The sequence below is a fragment of the Oncorhynchus mykiss genome, chromosome 3, assembly GCF_057628025.1.
Source record: "Oncorhynchus mykiss isolate SJ-2025 chromosome 3, ASM5762802v1, whole genome shotgun sequence".
In the NCBI taxonomy this organism is placed as follows: Eukaryota; Metazoa; Chordata; class Actinopteri; order Salmoniformes; family Salmonidae; genus Oncorhynchus; species Oncorhynchus mykiss.
Genome location: NC_143024.1, coordinates 64,205,954 through 64,230,011, shown reverse-complemented (window position 1 = coordinate 64,230,011; position 24,058 = coordinate 64,205,954). Strand labels below are relative to the sequence as shown.

The 24,058-nt window shown below is 45.6% G+C and overlaps 1 protein-coding gene across 1 annotated transcript in view; it reads right to left on the bottom strand.

The window, feature by feature from the left end:
* The window catches only part of LOC110520177 (contactin-associated protein-like 5), a 61,439-nt gene that overhangs the window by 9,759 nt on the left and 27,622 nt on the right, over positions 1 to 24,058 (bottom strand). Inside the window, exons 5-17 of the mRNA XM_021597311.3 lie at positions 23,757 to 23,960; positions 22,875 to 23,059; positions 22,609 to 22,752; positions 21,333 to 21,600; positions 20,370 to 20,513; positions 15,032 to 15,200; positions 7,072 to 7,178; positions 6,041 to 6,160; positions 4,601 to 4,801; positions 2,717 to 2,873; positions 2,103 to 2,230; positions 1,737 to 1,907; positions 853 to 1,071 (exon numbers count right to left, since the gene is read on the bottom strand). Coding sequence (XP_021452986.3) covers positions 853 to 1,071; positions 1,737 to 1,907; positions 2,103 to 2,230; positions 2,717 to 2,873; positions 4,601 to 4,801; positions 6,041 to 6,160; positions 7,072 to 7,178; positions 15,032 to 15,200; positions 20,370 to 20,513; positions 21,333 to 21,600; positions 22,609 to 22,752; positions 22,875 to 23,059; positions 23,757 to 23,960 — 2,217 coding nt within the window. The remainder of the gene's footprint in view (positions 1 to 852; positions 1,072 to 1,736; positions 1,908 to 2,102; positions 2,231 to 2,716; positions 2,874 to 4,600; positions 4,802 to 6,040; positions 6,161 to 7,071; positions 7,179 to 15,031; positions 15,201 to 20,369; positions 20,514 to 21,332; positions 21,601 to 22,608; positions 22,753 to 22,874; positions 23,060 to 23,756; positions 23,961 to 24,058) is intronic.

Here is a 24,058-nt window from a genome sequence, read left to right as displayed (position 1 = left end):
GCGCCTCTTCAACCTCAGGAGGCTGAAGAAATTTGGCTTGTCACCAAAAACACTCACAAATTTTTACAGATGCACAATCGAGAGCATCCTGTCGGGCTGTATCACCGCCTGGTATAGCAACTGCTCAGCCCACAACCGCAAGGCTCTCCAGAGGGTAGTGAGGTCTGTCCAATGCATCACCGGGGGCAAACTACCTGCCCTCCAAGACACCTACACCACCCGATGTCACAGAAAGGCCAAATAATCATCAAGGACAACAACCACCCGAGCCACTGCCTGTTCACGCCACTATCATCCAGAAGGCGAGGTCAGTACAGGTGCATCAAAGTTGGGACCGAGAGACTGAAAAACAGCTTCTATCTCAAGGCCATCAGACTGTTAAACAGCCATCACTAACATTGAGTGGCTGCTGCCAACATACTGACTCAAATCTCTAGCCTCTTTAATAATTAAAAATTGGATGTAATAAATGTATCACTAGTCACTTTAAACAATGCCACTTTATATAATGTTTACATACCCTACATTACTCATCTCATATGTATATACTCTACTCTATACCATCTACTGCATCTTGCCTATGCCGTTCAGGCCATCGCTCATCCATATATTTATATGTACATATTCTTATTCCTTCCTTTACTCTTGTGTGTATAAGGTTGTCGTTGTGAAATTGTTAGATTACTTGTTAGATATTACTGCATGGTCGGAACTAGATGCACAAGCATTTCGCTACACTCGCAGTAACATCTGCTAACCATGTGTATGTGACCAATACAATTGATTTGATTTGATTTATAACTGCTCTATGTACATATTAATCCACAGAAGGGCTCTTCACCCTATCCCTACCCACAAACAGCTGGCTGTTGAGCCGGAGGCGGAGGTGTCTGTCAGACGGGGCTTCCAGGAAGCGCAGGGGCAGCTGGTCCACGTGCAGAGAAGCCTCCTTCACACTGCGCTCCGCTCTCAGATAGTGCCACTGCCTGTCATTCAGGGGCACGTGGGACTTAACGGCCAAGACCACTGGCCCGTTTCCCACATCAAAGGAGAACGTCACCACAGAGGGAGCTGAGAAAACAATTTGGGACACAAGCTAACAGTCAGTCAGGTTAGCATTGAATCTGAGACTCCTCTTTTATATGATACACAATTTCGTTTTATGTCGATGGCATGCAATGTGATGCATTGAGACTTAGAAGGCTTTGATGACCTGTATGGTTTTATGTAGGGCAGTGTTGACAGCTTGTCAATATTTGTAAATGCGCCTCACATTTCAGACGCTGCAGATTTTTTCAGTGCTGCAAATGTCCTGTGAGAGAATGGACTCTTACAAAGTACCTAAAGAGAAGCTTTTTTCAGATGCATTTTGAGCCCAACAACTAAGTTGTCCTCCTCTTTATTCATTTTAGTACATTCACAATGCAGTTTGACCATTATTTTCTTCAGCAGATATTTCTATATTCAGTGAGGATATTTTGATTATATGGTTACCGCAACAAGTGCTATTAGAGGTTAATTTGACAGCTTGATATTAGAGCACTGTGTGTGTCATTAGGATTACATTATGCAGTGCAGGTCAGGTCAGGAGTGACATGTTTCAACTGCATGTCAAATGTAGGCTACTGTAGCTGGGAAGTGCTTTCATCAGAAAATATAATCTTGATGATTTCACACTGCTGGTCTCCTCCAAATGGATTTTGGTGTGTGTGTGTGTGTGGGGCCTACAGACTCACAGCTGAGCTCTAGCCTGATGAAGTGCTTGAGGCCCAGGTTCTCTAGAAAGACTCCTGATGGGACGCTGGTCTTGAAGTAGAAGGAGATGTCAGCACTGAGCTCTGCCTGGAGGGTCGGGAAGTGCAGGTAGGATGACTCCTGGTAGAAGGACGCCGCATTCCACACAGACTCTAGAAAACAGGAAACAGTAATTTCTTCTTAGAGGAAAGTCTTGACTCACATAATAAGGATACAGAGATGAGTGAAAAAGGGTTTATGTCTTGGAACTAAGTGGAGCGTTTGAACATACTCAATATTTAATCAGCATTTGGCCTGGAAAAGGATGCCCAAAAGGATGCCCTTACAAAACAGGAGAGTTCACCTACTGTCACCATAACAACGCAGTGGGCCGATTCTGTAGAGTGCCTCAGAGCCTGTTCTGTTGGTGTCTCCAATCACGATCTCACTCACTGGTAAGTGCTCTTTGTAGGAGAGGACTCCTGTGTCATTAGCCCTGCAATACAGAGAGAGAGAGAAGCCTCTTCATTTCACAACAGATAAACTAATCCATTCCTCAGTCAGCATTGCCTGGAACTTTAGAGTAAACACTATAAAGATGGGGTGATCTATCAAGGTGTGGACGGGTGCCTCAGGAGATATGCAAATGAGGTTCCCCAAATGCAAAATTGCACAGGGACACATTGGATGAGAATAAATGTAGACAACGTAATTCAAGTTAAAGATAAAGTATGTAATAAAGAATATCATGATAAGATCTGCAGTTGAAGCCTAATATGTTTTTGATAGTAATTTACACCTTCATATAGTCATTTTTGCATTTCAGCTGTTGAATTGTGATAGAAACATCCCTGTATTCAAAGTTCTATATAAATATATATTTTTTTTAGATAATAATGGTCACTAGACAAACCCAAAGGCCTGTCGAGCATATTCATTAATGAACAGCCCAGAGATACACGAGACATATTTGCATTGTTACCATGAGTCTGTGTCGGCATCACAGTTGCAGAAGTAGTTCATGTCCATGCAGTTTTCCTCCAGGCTGCAGGAGCACTGCTGAACCCCCGGTAGGAAGCCTCCCCAGTAAGTCCGTCTCTCTCCACCCTGGTCCACCCACCAGGACAATGGGGTACCATCTACAGCAGAGCACAACATAATTCATACAAAAATAAGCAATTATAGCAATGCAGTAAATTAAAAATACATATAAATATAGGAAATATGCAACTAAGAGAACAAGCTTTACAGTAGCTAGTTATACAGTTAGTTCAAAAGCATAACTACTGCATCAGATAGACTAGCCAGATGCTTAGAAAAATTGCCAACATTTTAGCAATGAAATCCTTGGAATACACAATCTCATCCGTATTCAAATATTCCAATACCCTGCTGGTCAGTGAGACTCGGACAAATCCTATTAGAGAACAGCTAATAATCCAGGGGTTATCTCTGCAGTATGGCTATCTGCACAGTGACTGTGATTAGAGCCATTGGCATCTGTTGGCATCCCATGGCATTGTGTCAATGAACCCACAGTGATGCCAGTCAGACAGGCAGGGCTCATTTCCTGGAGCATCTGTAAGTGGCCCTGCTACAGCCATCCGTCAGACAATATGACTCTGCATTAGAGACACTGCAGGCCTGTAGAGAGCAGCCCCTCAGCTCTCAGCACAGCTATAGGCTACTATCAACACATCTGCATTGTGCATTGCGGATTCGTGATGTTGCATGCTAAACCTGCATACATTATATACGCCCTCTCATTGAACTTAATCTGCAAGAGGTCTTGAAATAAACTGCAGTACAATATTGACAGTAACAGTGTCTCTTATGGCACAAGTGTTGCTTGCTTATTTAGTCAGAATAGGTCCCAGTGTTGGTCAAGCATTTGAAAGCATATCAATACTAGACAAATTAGTTGTTGTTTATTGTTTTGTTCTTGTGGTCATGACAAAGAATGTGCAAATGTGAATCCTTAGTATTCAAACTGCACGTTGACAGATAATGAAACGGTAATATGAAAAGAGAAGACGAGTTAAAATGACATTGTCATCGTGGATGGTAATTGGTATTTTCTTGTCATATTACAAGCTGCAGCTGTTGTCTGTGCCGAACACTACAGCCACATAATTAAACAAATGAAAATGACAATTAAACAAATTAATAACAATAATCAAACATATTAAACTAAAGGGAACCATATTCCATGAATGAGTGTAGGTTACGCATGCATGACGTTGTGGTGTCTGAGTTCACAAAAAGCCACTTTTTAAATCATGTACATTTACATAATCCATGGGCCAACTTGGTCTAATAATAAACAATTAGTGAATTGCTATTCATTGAACAGCTGAGAGACATGGTGTGTATGACAGAGGGGCTGAATATCATTCATCTTCTGTAGAGAATATCTGTGTTCAAGCACGACAGCCAGCAGAAACAACCTATTGATGTTCCATCTGACACTGTTCATATATAGCCCATACAATAACTTTTTTATTTTCTCTTTTGGATCCACTGTGATAATGAACTTGTTTGTTTGCACGCACATGACAGCCGGGGAATCAGGGAATTCAGCACTTCATGAATGTTTCATGATTTAGAAGCAAATGTGGGACGTCTGGGAGACCGTTTGCTCCCAAAGCAATTGAAGATGAATGCTCAGAGACATGCTCGGCGGTAGCCTTTGAAGTTATTGCAAGATAACGGGAGAAATGGTTGAAGATGTACTGTATATTCACACGCTCAGGTCAGAGTCAGGTTCATTCTCAGAATACTAACCATTTATATTAGGAAACAGGTCTGTCTGGGACCATGTCTAAGTTTGACGTCATAGGATGAACAGGGTGCTATCCCAACTCACCTCTAGTGTTGAAGAGGCGGGACTTCCTGCAGCCGTACATCACTTCCTGTCGACACTGCTCTGACCCCGCCACAAGGGCCATCAGTTGTTCAGGTGAGGCGCTGTAGTTGAACTTCATAACGTAGGGCTTTTGGAGAGTAGAACCCTGGACCCTGACTGGATCTGTGCTGTTGTGGGTCACCACTGTCCACACCTTGTCTTCTACAAACAACATGGAACAAAACACATGTCAAACCTTAAGACATTTTGACGTGTAACATGCTGTATGGGCCTGAATACTCTCCGAATGCACTGTAATTCGCACTCTGGATGGCACTTTTAAGTGAATTTTCTGCTGTATGCTAACACCCTTATATAAAATCCGACCTTCAATGCAAACGCTTTAATAATTGATTTATGATTTATTTGAAAAGGGAAATGTATCAATCAAAGCTGATGCATTTAATGTGTTGAAACATCATAATTATATTGACAAAAATCCACCTTGCATTGATTAAGGCTCAAAATGTTATGGCCCCCCTAAACTAGATCTGTGCTCCACCTTGGTCACCCCATTCAACATTTTATGGACACGCTACTGCAGTAATCCACATATTTCCTGTAGGCTCTCAAACCAAGGGTTAAAAGCTTGTGAGATTAATTGAGGTGAGGACTCCAATTCATTTCCATCCCCCCATTTGATGTATTATGGGGAATTCGGTGTTTACCTTGCCTGAGAGGAAATCCTATTCCACTTTGTGATTATTCACATCCCAGTTTGTCAAGCTGAGAGTTATTTACATCTCTAATGGATTCTTTAATTGAGGTCAACCTGAGGCAGCTCCATGTAAAATGATTAGGATTTGTGGCATAAAAAAAGCAAAATATATTGTGATCCTGAGCCAGACTATCAACAGTCAGCAGCAGCCAGCCACCTCCGTAATGACTTAAATGTTGCATTAACCTCCGGAAAGGTCAGAGCTGTAAGCTCATGACAGCAAGGTGATGGATATTGTCTTGTGTGCCAGCATCCAGGCATCGAGCTCTCCTTCCTTTACTCTTGTCTGTGAAAAGTCTGAGCCCTGAAGGTGAAGACATGACACAGACTTGAATCAGAGCTCTGGTATTTTTTTAATGTGCGTTCACTTTGAGATTGGGTCATTTTGCACACTTTTGCACAAATAATGTATTATTTACAGCAGACATTTTGACAAATCTGTATTTGGAGCCATCATTGTAACCAGGGGCTGGATCCATATCAAGTAACCCTAATGATTTTCCACTTGATAGCTTGGCTGTCAGTCATCGGTTGTGCTGTGGGCCAATGCAATGTGTCTGTAAGTGACTGAATCAGATCTTGTTTACTCTGCCTCTCCTCTGCCACGACCTCAGAGGTCTTACGCGTTTCAGGGGAGTGCAGAGAGGCGATGACTGGGCGGTGTGCCCCCAGTGGCAGTTTACCTGTCATGTTGCAGTAGACCTGTGTCGGCCCCAGAGGTCCACTGCCGTCTGGATCAACAGAGAAGAAGCCTGAGGAGCCGCCAGTCAGCCTGTAGGCCTCACATGATGCCTCATAGATGGCTACAGACAAACACAGATATGCTGTACATAATGCTCTAAAATGGCTGACAGAAATCTCAGTGAGGAAGTTAACTAATTTAATGGGTAGCATGTACATTATTGCACAGTGGCTGGTAAACATTTAGCAATAGCACTGAGTGATCAAGCTCTAAAACACAAAGACACGCACCTTCACAAAATATTAATATAATATATAGCATATTAATATACATAAGTGACATACTTCATACAATTTGACCTTTTAATACTAATGTTGTAGCCTCCCCATACTTTTCCCCATATTGCATATTTTAAATTGGACACATATGCATAACTTACTGTAGAAAAGGTAGCAAGCTAGACACCATTACGCATATAAAGACGATGTTCAAAGTAAGTGGCCACATTTTCATTCATGTGGTGCATATTCATGTCAAGGTACACTCCAACATGCAAGGACAACTGCATCCGCTGGCAAGTAAACAAGAAATCAGTATTCAGGAGCAGAGGGTTCTCGCACAAGGATTCTGAGCGCGCTCAGTGGTGAATATCAAAGGGGAGTCTGTGCATGTCTGGAGACGACAGATGAGAGGTGAAACTTCCATATTTTAAACTGAGGCTCTTGACATATAGCAAACAGGGTTTACCAGATTCCCAGGTAGCTATGCCAGGCAGAATACCAGGGGATTGATTACTATAAGGTCACTCTGGTATTGAACCATTGATGTTGTTACCAACCCTTTTGAATTGCACTTTACAATGAATGAACCACAGGGATAACTGTTCTATGTGATTGTGAGATTGTGTGCTGCATTTAAATACATTATATATCCTGGCTTGGGTTGGATTGTGCAGTATCATTGAGATCAAGTTTGAGAAAAGTGTGGGAAGTGTATAGTATACTGTATAAGTTGGAAGTCTAGATAACTCACAGTTGTGGCATGTGGCTCCAGTGTATCCTGTTCCAGAGCAGTCACAGTAGAAGGTGTTCCAGGACTGGGAACACTGCCCTCCATGTTCACAGAAGTTGGGCAGACATCTGGAGAGACAGCAGTAATATACACTATATATACAAAAGTATGTGGACACCCATTCAAATGAGTGGATTCGGCTATTTCAGCCACACCCGTTGCTGACAGGTGTATAAAATTGAGCACACAGCCATGCAATCTCCATAGACAAACATTGGCAGTAGAATGGCCTTACTGAAGCGCTCAGTGACTTTCAACGTGGAATAGTCATAGGATGCCACCATCCCAACAAGTCAGTTCATCAAATTTCGGCACTGCTAGAGTTGCCCCGGTCAACTGTAAGTGCTGTTATTGAAGTGGAAACGTCTAGGAGAAACAACGGCTCAGTTGTGAAGTGGTAGGCCACACAAGCTCACAAAATGGGAAAAATTGTCTGTCCTCGGTTGCAACATTCACTATCGAGTTCCAAACTACCTATGGAAGCAACTTCAGCACAATAACTGTTTGTCAGGAGCTTCTTGAAATGGTTTTCCATGGCCTAGCAACCGTACACAAGCCTAAAATCACCATGCGCAATGCCAAGTGTCGTCTGGAGTTGTGTAAAGCTCGCTGCCATTGGACAGTGGAAACGTGTCCATCTGGCAGTCTGATGGATGAATCTGGGTTTGGCGGATGCCAGGAAAGTGCTACCTGCCCCAATGCATAGCGCCAACTGTAAAGTATGGTGGAGGAGGAATAATGATGTGGGGCTGTTCTTCCTGGGATCCACACAAAACATTAAACATGACATACTGTAATACAGAACATTAACAGACAAGAACAGCGCAATGAAAGAACTACATAAATAAATAAAAATGGCACACAGCCAATATATTATTACATACACTCAAACTATCTAGGTCAAATAGGTGAGAGGCGTTGTGCCGTGAGGTGTTGTTTTATCTGTTTTTTGAAACCGGTTTGCTGTTCATTTTAGCAATATGATATGGAAGGGAGTTCCATGCAATAATGGCTCTATATAATTCTGCACGCTTTCTTGAATTTGTTCTGGATTTGGGGACTGTGAAAACACACCTGGTGGCATGTCTGATGGGGCAAGTTACTGTGTCAGAGCTGTGCGTAAGTTGACTATGCAAACAATTTGTAATGTATAGTATTTTTATTAGCCCTCTGGTTACAATGAAGAGAAAAACGTGCCATCCTGATCTGGGCCAGCAGCAGCTTAATTAGGTTTTTCTTTGCAGCACCTGACCACATGACTGGACAATAATCAAAATAAGACAAAACTAGAGCCTGCAGGACTTTCTTTTGGAATGTGGTGTCAAAAAAGCAGAGAATCTCTTCATTGTTGTCAGACCTCTCCCCATCTTTACAACAATTGAATCAATATGTTTTGACCATGACAGTTTAGAATCTAAGGTAATTTAATTTAGCCTCCTCAACTTGTTCAAAAGCCACACCATTCATTACCAGATTCATCTAAGGTCTAGAGCTTAGGGAATGTATTGTACTAAATACAATGCTCTTAGTTTTAGAGATGTTCTGGACCAGTTAATTACTGGCCACCAATTCCAAAACTGACTGTACCTCCTCGTTAAGGATTTCAGTGACTTCATTAGCTGTGGTTGCTGACATGTATATGGTTGAATCATCAGCATACATGGTCACACAGGCTTTGTTAAATGCCAGTGGCAGGTCATTGGTAAAAATATAAAAGAGTAGAGGGCCTAGATAGCTGCCCTGTGGTACATCACACCCAACAACCCTCTGAGTTCTATTAGATAGATATTGAAGTTCTGAATCCACAATGGCAGAGGTTAAAAAGCCATGAAAAAAATAAGTTCTCAACAGCAGGTTATGGTCAATAATATCGACTTATATTTCAGTTAACAGTACAGCTCCCACAATCTTCTTCCTTGCTGAGCGGCCTTTCAGGTTATGTCGATATAGGACTCGTTTTACTGTGGATATAGATACTTTTGTACATGTTTCCTCCAGCATCTTCACAAGGTCCTTTGCTGTTGTTCTGGGATTGATTTGCACTTTTCACACCAAAGTACGTTCATCTTTAGGAGACAGAAGGCGTCTCCTTCCTGAGCGGTATGACGGCTGCGTGGTTCCCATGGTGTTTATACTTGCGTACTATTGTTTGTACAGATGAACGTGGTACCTTCAGGCGTTTGGAAATTGCTTCCAAGGATGAACCAGACTTGTGGAGATCTTTCTGAGGTCATGGCTGATTTCTTTTGATTTTCCCATGATGTCAAGCAAAGAGGCACTGAGTTTGAAGGTATGCCTTCAAATACATCCACATGTACACCTCCAATTGACTCAAATGATGTCAATTATCCTAACAGAAGCTTCTAAAGCCATGACATAATTTTCTGGAATTGTCCAAGCTGTTTAAGGCACAGTCAACTTTGTGTATGTAAACTTCTGACCCACTGGAATTGTGATGCAGTGAATTATAAGTGAAATAATCTGTCTGTAAATAATTGTTGGGAACATTTCTTGTGTCATGCTCGAAGTGGATGTCCTAACCAACTTGCCAATACTATAGATTGTTAACAAGACATTTGTGGAGTGGTTGAAAAATGAGTTGAACGAGTTGAAAAATGAGTTGAACGAGTTGAAAAATTAGTGACTCCAACCTAAGTGTGTGTAAACTTCCGACTTCAACTGTATATGTATAGCAACACCTCCCCCATAAGCATTATTGTCTCTTCTATAGATGTATTGCTACTGCTGTATCATCATAGGAATTATCTAAGTGATTCTCAGAAATGGCTAATATTGGCTAATATATTATGTTATTTGATGTTAGAAAGGTATTGATTTCATTAACCTTCTTTCTATGGCTAAATATATTAACATGGCCATGTTCAGCCATTTCATGGGTAGCTTCTCAGAGATAAACATAATATGGAAAATAACAAAAAACGCAAAAGAAAAACACAAACATTCAGAGTGTCACACCCTGACCATAGTTTGCTTTGTATGTTTCTATGTTTTGTTTGGTCACGGTGTGATCTGAGTGGGCATTCTATGTTGTGTGTCTAGTTTGTCTGTTTCTGTGTTTGGCCTGATATGGTTCTCAATCAGAGGCAGGTGTTAGTCATTGTCTCTGATTGGGAACCATATTTAGGTAGCCTGTTTGGTGTTGGGTTTTGTGGGTGATTGTCTCCTGTGTCAGTGTTTGTACCACAGGGGACTGGTTTCGGGTTTTCACATGTATTGTTTTGTAGTTTGTTCATGTTTAGTTTTTCTTATTAAAAAACCATGAACTTCAACCACGCTGCGTATTGGTCCGCCTCTCCTTCGACGGAAGAACCCCGTTACAGAATCACCCACCACAACAGGACCAAGCGGCGTGGTGACAGGCAGCAGAAGCAGCGCGAGGAGTACTGGACATGGGAGGATGAGTTGGATGGAAAAGGACCCTGGGCACAGCCTGGAGAATATCGCCGCCCCAAGGAAGAGCTGGAGGCGGCGAAGGCGGAGAGGCGCTGGTATGAGGAGGCAGCACGGCGGCGTGGATGGAAGCCTGAGAGTCAGCCCCAAAAATGTATTGGGGGGGGAAACATGAAGTGTGGCGAAGCCAGGTAGGAGACCTGCGCCAACTTCCTGTGCTTACCGGGGGGCTAGAAAGACCGGGCAGGCACCGTGTTATGTTGTGAAGCGCACAGTGTCCCCAGTGCGGGTGCATAGCCCGGTGCGGTACATACCAGCTCCGCGTATCGGCCGGGCTAGAGTGGGCATCGAGCCAAGTGCCATGAAGCCGGCTCTACGCATCTGGTCTCCAGTGCGTCTCCTTGGGCCGGCTTACATGGCACCAGCCTTGCGTATGGTGTCCCCGGTTCGCCTGCATAGCCCAGTGCGGGCTATTCCACCTCGCCGCACTGGCAGGGCGACCGGGAGCATTCAACCAGGTAAGGTTGGGCAGGCTCAGGGCTCAAGAGCTCCAGTGCACGGTCCGGTCTATCCGGTACCACCTCTACGCACCAGCCCCCCCCCCCCCCGCACCAGGCTGTCTCTCCGTCTTATCCCTACAGCTGCTCCCGCCTGTCTGGTGCTGCCGGAGTCTCCCGCCCCTCTGTCCCGAGCTGCCCCTCTGGGGAGGGGGGGGGGGGGGGGGGGGGGGTACTGTCACACCCTGACCATAGTTTGCTTTTCAACTATGCTGCGTATTGGTCCGCCTCTCCTTTGATGGAAGAACCCCGTTACACAGAGATCGTAAGTCAAAAGATTATGTGGTCTGATGAGACAAACATTTTACTCTTTGGTCTGAATACAACGTGATATGTCTTGAGAACCAGGCACAGCTCATCACCTGTCTAACACCATCTCTACTGTGAAGCATGGTATTTGGCTATGGTGATGTTTTCAGCAGCAGGGACTGGGAAACTGGCAAGGATAGAGGGAACAATGAATACAGGCAAATCATTGATGAGAACATGCTTCAGAGTGCAAATGACAATGACCACACGCATATAGCCAAAGCAAAGTGATGTACACTGAGTGTAAAAAAACATTAAGAACAACTTTCTAATATTGAGTTGCCCTAACCCTTTTTGCCATCTGAACAGCCTAAATTCGTCAGGGCATGGACTCTACAAGGTGTCGGAAGCGTTCCACAGAGATGCTGGCCCATGTTGACTCCAATGCTTCACACAGCTGTGTCAAGTTGGCTGGATGTCCTTTGGGTGATGGACCATCATTGATAAACACGGGAAACGGTTGAGTGCGAAAAATCCAGCAGCGTTGCAGTTCTTGGCACCTACTTCTATACCCCGTTCAAAGGCATTTAAATCTTTTTACTTCCCCATTCACCCTCTGAATGGCACACATACACAATCCGTCTCAATTGTCTCAAGGCTTAAAAATCCTTATTTAACCTGTCTCCTCCCCTTCATCTACACTGATTGAAGTGGATATAACAAGTGGCATCATTAAGGGATCATAGCTTTCACCTGGATTCACCTGGTCGGTCTATGTCATGGAAAGAGCACGTGTCCTTAATGTTTTGTATACTCAGTGTCTGTGGTGTAAAATTCTTAAGTAAAAATAATTTAAAATACTACTTAAGTAGTTTTTATGGGTATCTGTACTGTTCACTCCATACATTTTCCCATTTTCCCTGCTTGGAAGGACAGGAAAATGGTCCAATTCACACACCGCACTGGGAACAGACTCAACTCAACGTCTATTCCACGTTGGTTCAACGTAATTATATTGAAATGACATGGAAACAATGTTGATTCAACCAATGTGTGCCCAGTGGGACTTATCAAGAGAACATCCCTGGTCATCCCTATTGTCTCTGATCTGGTGGACTCACTAAACACATATAGTGTTGGTGTGCACCCCTGGCTATCCGTAAAAAAAAAATGGTGATGTCTGGTTTGCTTAATATAAGAAATTTGAAATGATTTATACTTTTACTTTTGATATAGCTTAATATATATTTTTTTTATACATACTTGAGTACATTTAAAACCAAATAATTTTAGACTTTTAGTCAAGTAGTATTTTACTGGGAGTCTTTTTTTAATATTAAGTATGACAATTGGGCACTTGTTCCACCACTTTTCAGTGTATACAAAGTGTAATATTGGGATGCAAACTCAATTTAATACATTTCAATTTGACATGGTACAGGTGTCTTCTTTTTTAAGGCTATAAAAATGTGTGTGAGGTGTACTATAAACACTCTGTGACCCTGATTTAGCCCACAGCAGTAAAAGGTTAACAGAGTTTGATAGAATCCGCAAGGAAGAATGGGAGAAAATCTCAAAATCCAGATGTGCAAAGCTAATACGGACATACCTAAGATGACTCAAAGCTGTAATCTCCGTCGGGTGTGAATACTTATGTCAATTATACATTTGCAAAAAATTCTAAAAACATGTTTTCACTTTGTCATTAAGGGGTATTGTGTGTAGATGGGTGAGAGAGAAAAACATGATGTAATCCATTTTGAATTCAGACTAACAACAAAATGTGGAATAAGTCAAGGGGTATTAATACTTTCTGAAGGCCCTGTACATTACATTACTATGTATATACATATCTTTACTATGCATTAACACATGTCAGGGTATTCATAGTGACAAAAGCAAACATAAATACATTTGAAAAGATGAACATTGATAAGGTAGAAACATTGATATATACTAGTTATTTGTTTTTTAAATTAAAGACTTGTGCAGTGATAAACAAACAATCTCACAATACGATTGTGGAAATATCAAAGAAGGATAAAATGAGATTTGTTGGTAAAATAATTAAAGTTTTTAAAAAGCATAAAGACATATCTGTCAGATTTGCCAAGCCTTTTTGTAGGGTAAAAAGGGAAAAAACAAGGTTTGTCTTCGTGTCAAAGCCTACTATCCTCAGCCTTTCATTATCTGTTAAGCAGACTCCCCTTTTCATTTCCTTGCCATTATCAAGGCACGGTCTGGCACCCGAGTACTCAAGAGGCGAGGCAAACACAGTTTGTGCATTTCCTTTGCCGTTGTTTATTTACGATTTACAAGGCCGCTCAGTAAATCCCAAATGAATTGAGTACCATTCCAACTCAAATTGTTGAGGCAAATGGTAAACAAACACTTGCCAGTACTGTGTTGTTGTGTGTTTAAAAAAAGAAGAAGCAGCAGCATCAAGTCAAACCCAGAGCACGTATTTACAGGTTTTGAACACCCAGCGCTTCATGGAAATCCCTCTCCTAACCACGCTTTCCTGATTAATAGTACCTTCCTCAAGCCTCCTTCAGTTTCACATAATTGCCCGGGTTTCAAGCGTGCATCTATAATTTCATACATTTTCATCTCTCTCCCATTAATTGCCATGGAGCAGAGTGACTGTGGCGTGGATAAGGTTGCAGGCCATGGTTTAATTACCGTAGAGCTATTTCTATTGATGTGTTCACGGCTGCCCTCACAGGTCATGAAATTACAGAAGCCGTGGCACAGAAGTGCACACTTGCAAAAAATGTAGTCATGGAGTTTGATTGGACACAAAGAAAAGTAGATTAACACTCGTAAAGGTTAATCTTCCAATCCTTTAATGAAGCATAGTTCTGGTCGTTACACAAAGACATGGCTCTGCGATGGACAATGAATTACAGTCCAATGAAGAGATTTATAGAACGGTGAACAATACTGAGCATAAACCTCCCCTATAAAATGAGGGATAAGGGGTAATATTGCATGGTAGTGAAATATACAAAACATTCTCTCGGCGTACATCTCTTTGTGGAAGGCTCATCGAGAGGCAGCCAATATAGGGCACACAGACAGCTGTCACCTGTTTTGTTTTCATGGGAACCGTCACATTCCGTCTTTTTACACATTTCCCATATTTCATGTATTTTACTAACAGCCCTGTAGGGCTTATTCATCTGTTGTGTTCCACACACTCCAACAGCCTTTACATCTGCCGGTTAGCATTCTAAACCGAAGAATCAGGTGTAGCTGCGATCTGACATCAGAGTAGTAGGATTCCCCTCAGGGTGAATACAAGAAAAAGCACCAACTCACCAAGTCCTTTGTTTGTCTCCTCCCTGTATGTGTTTCAGGTTTCCTCAACTTTGCCATGAGATATATTTAGCGTGTACTAATCCCACCCATCGGTTCCACAATCAGAGCGGGGTAGTGAGGGACAGAGAGGACGCCACACGCCACACTTGTTAGCGGGGCCCTGAGCCAGGATGATAGTGCAACAGTACCAGACTCCATTGCATGATCTAATTGGCAGATCCAGTCTGTAAGCCTATCTCAATTAGCTGACTTGTCAGCGATACTAAAGCATGGGCTGTGTTGGACAGAATAACCTCCTCAACAAATAAAGACAGAACCGTTTAAATCTGTTTAGTTCGTCATCCAAACACATTTTGGGATTGGAGCCCCACCTAAAGGCTTACCTGTCATGGATGCCACATGTGTCAAACTGCAGCTCCTTGTAGTTTCCCAGCCGTCCTTGTTGCACCCGGTTCAGGTCCATGGGCTGGCTGTTGATGGAGATGAGACGCATGCACCCCTGGAACGCCAACGTGGGGTTCTTACAGCCTAAGATGTTCAGAGATGGACAACCTGTGACACAGATTGAAGAAATGTTGCTAAATAGTTGCATTTTCATCATTCAACATGTCCTGTATACATCTTCAGATAATGTCTTCAGATCCTGCAACAAGACCTGACCATCAAGTCCTGGTTTCATGAGTGTGACAATATTGCGTTTGGAGATAGGTGAAGGAGTCAGGTGCAGGAGAGCAGAGATGTCCGAGATGCGTACTTATAATGGGCAAGTCCACCAAATACAGGTAAGGCACAATACACAACAGAGAAACCCGTTAATCACGAAAGGAGGAACAAACAAAGCTCCTCAATTTATACACACTCAGTATGAATGCGTGAAACAAAAATGGGCTCAACCTAACCGAGCAACCTCACAATAAAATAATCCCGCACAAACCTAGGCAGGCAACAGGGTAAATTATACACACAGAAATTAAGGCAACTGAAGCCAGGTGTGAAAGAACCAAAGACAAAACAAACAGAAAAGGAAAAAGGGATCGGTGATGACTAGTAGGCCGGTGACGCCGACCGCCGCCCGAACAGGGAGAGGAACTACCTTCAGTGGAAGTCATGACAGTACCCCCTCCCCTGACGCGTGGCTCCCGCAGCGCACTGACGCCGGCCTCGAGGACAACCCGGAGGACGAGGCGCAGGGCGATCTGAATGGAGGCGGTGAAACTCGCTCAGCATAGATGGGTCTAATACGTCCTCCACCGGCACCCAGTATCTCTCCTCCGGACCGTACCCCTCCCAATCCACGAGGTACTGAAGGCCCCTCACCCGATGCCCGAACTGTATACGCAGGCGCCCCCACAAAGTCCAGGGGGGGGCGAAGGGACCTCCCACACCTCAGCTTCTTGAAGCGGACCAGCCACCACCGGCCTGAGGAGAGACACATAAAACGAGGGGTTAATATGGTAGTAAGGGGGAAGATGTAACCTATAACACACCTCGTTTATTCTCCTCAGGACTTTAAACGGCCCCACAAACCGCGGACGCAGCTTCCGGCAGGGCAGTCGGAGGGGCAGGTTTCGGGTCGAGATCCAGACCCGGTCCCCCGGTGCGAACACCGGGGCCTCGCTGCGGTTTCCGGCGGCCTCTCAGGTCTCCCTCTAGTGCCGCACCCAATAGTCCACCACAGGAGCCTCGGTCTGGCTCTGATGCCATGGTACCAGGACCGGCTGATATCCCAACACGCACTGGAAGGGCGACAGGTTCATTGAGGAGTGGCGGATTGAGTTCTGGGCCATCTCTGCCCATGGGATGAACTTTGCCTACTCCCCTGGCTGGTCCTGGCAATACAACTGCAGAAACCTACCCACATCCTGGTTCACTCTCTCCACATGCCCATTACTCTCGGGGTGAAAACCCGAGGTAAGGCTGACCGAGACCCCCAAACTTTCCATTACCGCCTTCCACACCCTAGATGTGAACTGGGGACACTTATCAAAAAAATTTCCTCAGGTACCCCGTAGTGCCGGAAGATGTGAGTAAACAAGGCCTCCGCAGTCTGTAGATCCGTAGGGAGACCGGGCAAAGGGAGGAGACGACAGGACTTAGAAAACCTATCCACAACGACCAGGATCGTGGTGTTGCTCTGTGACGGAGGCAGATCGGTCAGGAAGTCAACCGACAGGTGTGACCAAGGCCGCTGTGGAACAGGAAGGGGTTGTAACTTCCCTCTGGGCAGGTGCCTAGGAGCCTTGCACTGAGGGCACACCGAGCAGGAGGACACATAAACCCTCAGGTCCTTGAACAAAGTGGACCACCAGTACTTCCCACTAAGACATAGCACCATCCTACCGATGCCAGGATGACCAGAGGAGGACGTGTGAGCCCACCAATCAGCCCGTCACGATCCTCCAGCGGAACGTACACCCATTCAGCTGGACACTGCGGTGGAGTAGGCTCTACACGTGATGCTCGCTCGATGTCTGCGTCCACCTCCCATCGGGGAGTAGGATCGATGGACCGCTCCTCCATAAGATACAGTCGGGATAGTGCGTCTGCCTTAGTGTTCTGGGAACCTGGTCTATATGAGATAGTAAACCGAAATAGGGTGAAACACATAGCCCACCTTGCCTGATGAGGGTTCAGTCTCCTCGCCGCCCGGAAGTACTCCAGATTACGGTGGTCAGTCCAGATGAGAAAAGGGTGCTGAGCCCCCTCAAGCCAATGTCTCCACACCGTCAGAGCTCTGACGACAGCCAACAACTCCCAATCCCCCACGTCATAGTTTTGCTCTGCCGGGCTGAGCTTCCTCGAAAAGAAAGCACAAGGGCAGAGCTTCGATGGCGTACCCGAGCGCTGTGAGAGCACGGCTCCAATCCCAGCCTCGGATGCGTCCACCTCCACAATGAATACCAAAGAGGGATCCGGATGCGCCAGCACGGGAGCCGAGGTAAACAGAGCCTTCAGGCGACCAAAAGCTCTGTCCGCCTCAGCCGACCACCCAAGATGCACCGGCCTCCCCTTCAGCAGTTACGCAATGGGAGCAGCCACCAGCCCAAAACCCTGGATAAACCTCTGGTAGTAGTTGGCAAACCCTAAAAACCGCTGCACCTCCTTTACCGTGGTTGGCGGCGGCCAATTACACACGGTTGCAATGCGGTCACACTCCATCACCAACCCTGATGTGTAAATGCGATACCCTAGGAAGGAGACGGCCCATTTGAAGAACAAGCATTTCTCAGCCTTGACGTACGTACAGGTCATGCTCCATCAGTCGCCCAAGTACCTTGCGCACCAGAGACACATGTGCGGCGTGTGTAGCGGAATAGACCAGAATGTCATAGATATAAACCACCACATCCTGCCCGTGCAGGTCCCTGAGAATCTCGTCTACAAAAGATTGGAAGACTGCTGGAGCATTCTTCAACCCGTACGGCATGACGAGGTACTCATAATGGCCGGATGTGGTACTAAACGCTATCTTCCACTCATCTCCCTCCCGGATACGCACCAAGTTATACGCGCTCCTGAGATCCAGTTTTGTGAAAAAGCATGCCCCGTGAAATGACTAAATCGCCATGGCAATGAGAGGTAGCGGGTAACTGTACCCCACCGTGATGGAATTTAGACCTCTATAGTCAATGCAGGGACACAGACCTCCCTCCTTCTTCACAAAAAATAAACTCAAGGAGGCAGGTGATGTGGAGGGCCGAATGTACCCCTGCCCCAGAGATTCAGAGACATTTGTCTCCACAGCCACCGTCTCCTAGTGTGACAGGGGATACACGTGACTCCTGGGAAGGGCAGCGTCTACCAGGAGATTTATCTCACAAACCCCTCGTTGATGAGGTGGTAATTGGGTAGCTTTCTTTTTACAGAAGGTGATAGCCAAATCGGCATATTCTGAGGGATTGCGCACGGTGGAGATTTGGTCTGGACTTTCCACCGTCGTTGCACCGATGGAAACCCCTACACACCTGCCTGAGCACTCCTCTGACCACCCCTTTAGAGCCCTCTGTTGCCACGAAATCTTGGGGTTGTGACGGGCCAACCAGGGGATCCCCAGCACCACCGGAAATGCAGGAGAATCAATGAGGAAGAGACTAATTCTCTCCTCATGACCCTCCTGCGTAACCATGCCCAGTGGAGCCGTGGCCTCCCTGACTAGCCCTGACCCTAATGGTTGGCTATCTAAGGTGTGCACTGGGAAGGGTTTATCAATCTAAACAAGGGGGATCCCTAAACAATGCGCAAAACCGCGGTCAATAAAATTGCCTGCTGAGCCTGAATCTACTAGCGCCTTATGCCGGGAATGAGGGGAAAATTCAGGAAAATAAGTTAACACATACATGTGACCAACAGGGGGCTCTGGGTGAGCCTGGTGCCGACTCACCTGGGGTGTACGGGCAGTGCTCGGCCTGGCGTCTCGACTCCCAGAAGGACCCCTCTAGCACCGGTCAGCAGTGTGCCCTCTACGACCACAGCTGGTACAGGAAAGGGCTCCTCCGGTTGCCCTCGCCGCAGCACCTCCTAGCTCCATGGGCGTTGGAGTGGAGGGGCTGGGGGATAAAACTGACAGGGCCCGATCCGGATGTCCGCGGGTCTCCAGCAAGTTGTCCAACCGAATGGACATGTCTATCAGCTGGTCCAAGGAGAGGGTGGTGTCTCAACAGGCTAGCTCCCTACGGACGTCCTCGCGCAAACTGCACCTATAGTAATCGATCAGGGCCCTGTCGTTCCATCCCGCGCTAGCAGCCAAGGTCCGGAACTCTAGGGCGAAGTCCTGTGCGCTCCTCTTCTCCTGCCTTAGATGGAACAGACGTTCACCCGTCTGGGTAGTGGTCCCTCGCAGAGTCTGGATCGTTCCATACGGCGTTGGCCCACTCCAGGGCTTTGCCTGAGAGGCAGGAGACGAAGGCGTTCACGCTCTCACCTCCCGAAGGAGCCGGATGAACGGTTGCCAGGTATAGCTCCATCTGGAGTAAGAACCCCTGGCACCCGGCCGCCGTCCCATCGTACTCCCTCGGGAGTCGAATAACACTGGGACCAGGCAACGAAGGAGAGGGTTGTGGTACTGGTTGGAGTGTGGCTGGTGGAGGTGTAGGAAGGCCACCTCTCTCTCATATTTCCATCGTCGCCATCACCTGATCCATCGTGGTCCCCAGCCAGTGTAACACTGCCGTGTGGTGTTGAATGTGCTCCTCCATAGATGTTGGGAGCGCGTCAGCTCCTGCTGACTCCATCGAAGCTGGTGCAGGATTCTGTGACAATATTGCGTTTGGAGGTAGGTGAAGGAGTCAGGTGCAGGAGAGCAGAGATGTCCGAGATGCGTACTTATAATGGGCAAGTCCACCAAATACAGGTGAGGCACAATACAAAAATCAGACGCCCTCGACAACAGAGAAACGCGTTAATCACGAAAGGAGGAACAAACAAAGCTCCTCAATTTATACAAAAATGGGCACAACCTAACCGAGCAATCTCACAATAAAATAATCCCGCACAAACCTAGGCAGGCAACAGGGTAAATTATACACACAGAAATTAAGGCAACTGAAACCAGGTGTGAAAGAACCAAAGACAAAACAAACAGAAAAGGAAAAAGGGATCGGTGATGGCTAGTAGGCCCGTGACGCCGACCGCCGCCCGAACAGGGAGAGGAACTACCTTCGGTGGAAGTCGTGAAAATGAGATAGTGATGCAGACAACAAGACTCATTGTGTGTGATCTTACCTCCGAAGTAGAGGCTGTTTCCTGCCTCCATGTGGTCCCCCAGCTCGATGGTTGAGGACGGCTCATTGTCCAGGGTCGTGGTGACTTGAAGACCTTGAGAGCTGAGACTCACAGAGTGCCACAGTCCATCGTTCACTCTGTGACCTGTGGAGACAGCAGGGTGTGTTTTCTGTGTGATACTTTTACAGGCTCATCAAACATCAACTACATGTTCATTCAGGGATTACTGGGATTGGGATCTCCAACATACTGTAGGTACTAGGCTACATATTACATTATAAATCATAGCCTATCAATCGCTGTGTAAGCTACAGTATGGTCACATGGTGTGTCTTAATAACTGTCCTACATTTCTAAACAAGAATGGAAGATGACATGGAAATGAAAATGAACGACAAGTGTGGCTGGTCAGATTGAAGCTTAATCGTTGCCAGAGGACAGAACGTAATGGTTATTATTGGATGAAACATTCATTTGACCGTAGGTTCAAGCTTCAAACAGACATAGCAGATTGTGGTATATCCATTTTGATTGTCCTTTATAGTGAAGGGCTTCCAAGCTGTAATGGTCTTTCTGTGTGTCTATAATTCCCTCTGTGCCTGCCATCTGCTGAAAGTCTGGGCTCTGCAATCCAACGTAATTATACATGTTATTTCTCTCTGACTGCAATCCTGTAGCGCTCACGTCCAAAATACAAGGATGACATTTTTCCTCAAGCCATTCCAAGAAGATTAAATGTGCTTTGAGTTTCTCGGGGGCAAAAGGTCATATGAATGATGTTGATGTAATGATGTGCAAAACCAAACACAGATAGTCTCCCCCTGGATGATGGATTAGCTTTTCACTGTCAGTCTACTTCACTGGAATAAAGACTGTTTTATATTTTCTGTCTCCCTGGGTGTACACTGATTCCAACCCATAGTGTAGGACAGCTAGGCTAGAGGCTGTTGGTCTGGCCCTCACCGGTGGAGACCTCTTCTTTCTGCTGGGCTGACGTGTGATGGGTCAAGCGCAGCCGGCTGTTGCTTATCTGCAGGTCCAGTCGCTGGGGCTCCAGGGCCAGCTGGGTGGAGAGCAGTAGCCCTTCTGGGTTCCATGTTCTGAACTGGAAACGCACCGCGAAGCCCGCTGAAGCAGACGGCGTGGCCGGGAGCGACAGGAAGCTGCTGCTGGAGCTCAGGAAAGTGGTGGACACCAGCTGGGGCTCCGAGCACGAGAAGGTCACGTTGCCCTGGTGACACACATGGAAAACACAGATCATGGAATTATTCACTCATACCATCAACATGTTGGATTTACTGTACTTTTACTGTACCATTCATCTGAGCAGAATAAAATACAGTGAGCTGATAAAGAGATTTACTGAAAATTATATTTAGAAAACTAACTCGCCTGCAAGAATCGCACATTTCCTTGATAACGCCATATAAAGCTGAATGACTATCTGGAATTCAAAAGGTGCAGTACAAAAGGACTAGAGGCAGAAGTGTCATATAATATCAAACTATAAAATTCTGAGTTTCTCCCCTCCAATCTAGGTTAGCCGTCAGGTGGGCAGAGAAAGAACACACCTTAATTCCAAGTGATCCAGAGGCCTTGTGAGCTACACGGACCAAAAGAGCAGCCATGTCAATTGAGGTCAGCGGCCCATCAATCCCAGTGCCTCAGAGGCAGAGAAGAGCAATCGGCAGCACTTTGACTCTCATTGTGATCCCTTACCAGATAGTATTCCACATTGAAATTCCATTACGGATTCCATCATCGCAGTCACTCTCTCACTTGTAAGTAAAGGCCTTTTAACATAGCAATCAGATTTCCGAGGGGAATAGGGTGTCTGTGACTCAATGTAACGCTTTGGCTTCTGTCTGATTTGATTGGGGGGAGGGTGTCCAAATTATAGGGTGTGCCTACGGCTGAATCTATTCATGAATTTAGACTTAATGACACAGTAGTGAGGATCAGATAGAACCACATTTTTTTTCTCTACGGACAGTGTCTCTGCCCTGGATCTCATACAGTTTGAGGGACCATGGAGAAGGCTATGTGACTAACTCAAATACAAATGTGATTAAACAGAATCACATTGTAGCAAAATGTGAAATCTCACAGCAACAGTGCAATTAAAACAGACGGTCTGTGACCTTTTAATAGGCATTGGTTGACTAACTACTTTGTCCCCATACTATTTTAAGGATGTACTAATAATCTATGGTACGGTAGATGAGAATAGTTGTCTTACCACACTGTAGATCTGAGGTTTGCGTCGCTTGGCTAGGTCGATGATGTTGATCCCGTTGTAGTAGAGGTTCTCGATGCAGCCATGGAAGTTCTTCCTCAGGAAGGTACCAGGTTTACCTGGCAGTGGGATGCCTCCGAAGCTGAGCTTTGATGAGGAAAAAGGGTGAAACGACAACATCCTCTTAGAGTAAGATAACTTGGTTGAACTATTTACTTGGTCTGAATAAGTATCTGACTATTCTACAGTATATGTTAGCATAAACACACCTCATAGTCCACCTCCAGAGAGTCTCCTTCCCCCTTGGTCCTGAAGTGCTGTGTGTGGGTGTCCATGGTGAGGTTGACCTGCTTGTTGAAGCGCTCGATGAGGACAGAGTGCCAGTGCTGGTCATCCAGAAGACTGCCCAAAGTGACAGCAACACGACCACTGCTGAACCGCAGCCGGGTGTCATCTGAAGACAAAGAAACAGAGAACAGATCATATGGTTACTTTAATATTGATATAGATATTGATCATAAAACAGGATGGTTTATCGAGGAAGAGAGAGTTCTTATAGACATTCTGAAAACAAACTACTTGAGAATGGTCTTCCCCAGACTCAGCTCTACACAATGTGGATCCTTAACAGTCTGAGTCCAGCTAGTAAATGGAGCTCAGGTGCAGTGGTAATTGGAAGGGCAGCAGAACACAAACATTCAGTTACCCTCCCAGACTGCTCCCCAGGCTCATTTTAAATGGTTCAAAAGACTCCTTCATCTGTACCCAGAGTCCCTTGTGTCCTGTTACCCATTACCTCTGCCCCTTGACCTTTCTGATGACCTCTCCCAGGTTGAGGTAGAGAGCCAGCCTGCCAGGTCTGTGCACATTATTTTCCAGTCAAAGTTTATGAGAAATGTGCTTGTTTGACGCACAATTCACAACATTTAGATGTACAATACAAAAGAGAAAATAGACTTAAAATAAGTACAAATATATATTTTTAAATGCCACCAATCAAAAAGGGCACATTATTCCTAGGCGAGCAAACAGGCAGGTGGTCCAGCACCACTAGAGCCTTATCTGTGCACGTGCCTTGCAGCCTGCCCCGATGTGACAAACTCACCCATGTTGAGGAAGAGGGCCAGCCTGCCCCGGTGTGACAAACTCACCCAGGTTGAGATAGAGGGCCAGCCTGCCCCGGTGCAGCTCCAGAGTGATGTAGTCGCCCCTCTGACCCTCTCCGTGGAGCAGCACCCCCTCAGCCTGGTGGCTCTTGAAGCGCAGCGAGATCACATCCTTCACCGTGCTCATGGACTTCTGGTTAAACCGGTAGAGCAGGGAGCTTCTGCCATCAAAGTCTGCCACGTCTGACTCTGAAGGCAATCAACAGACAGTGAAATGGGTTGTCATTGGGATACTTGTCCCCTGTCACTGTGAGCTTCATACCTGTTATGGTAATGTGGCTATATCA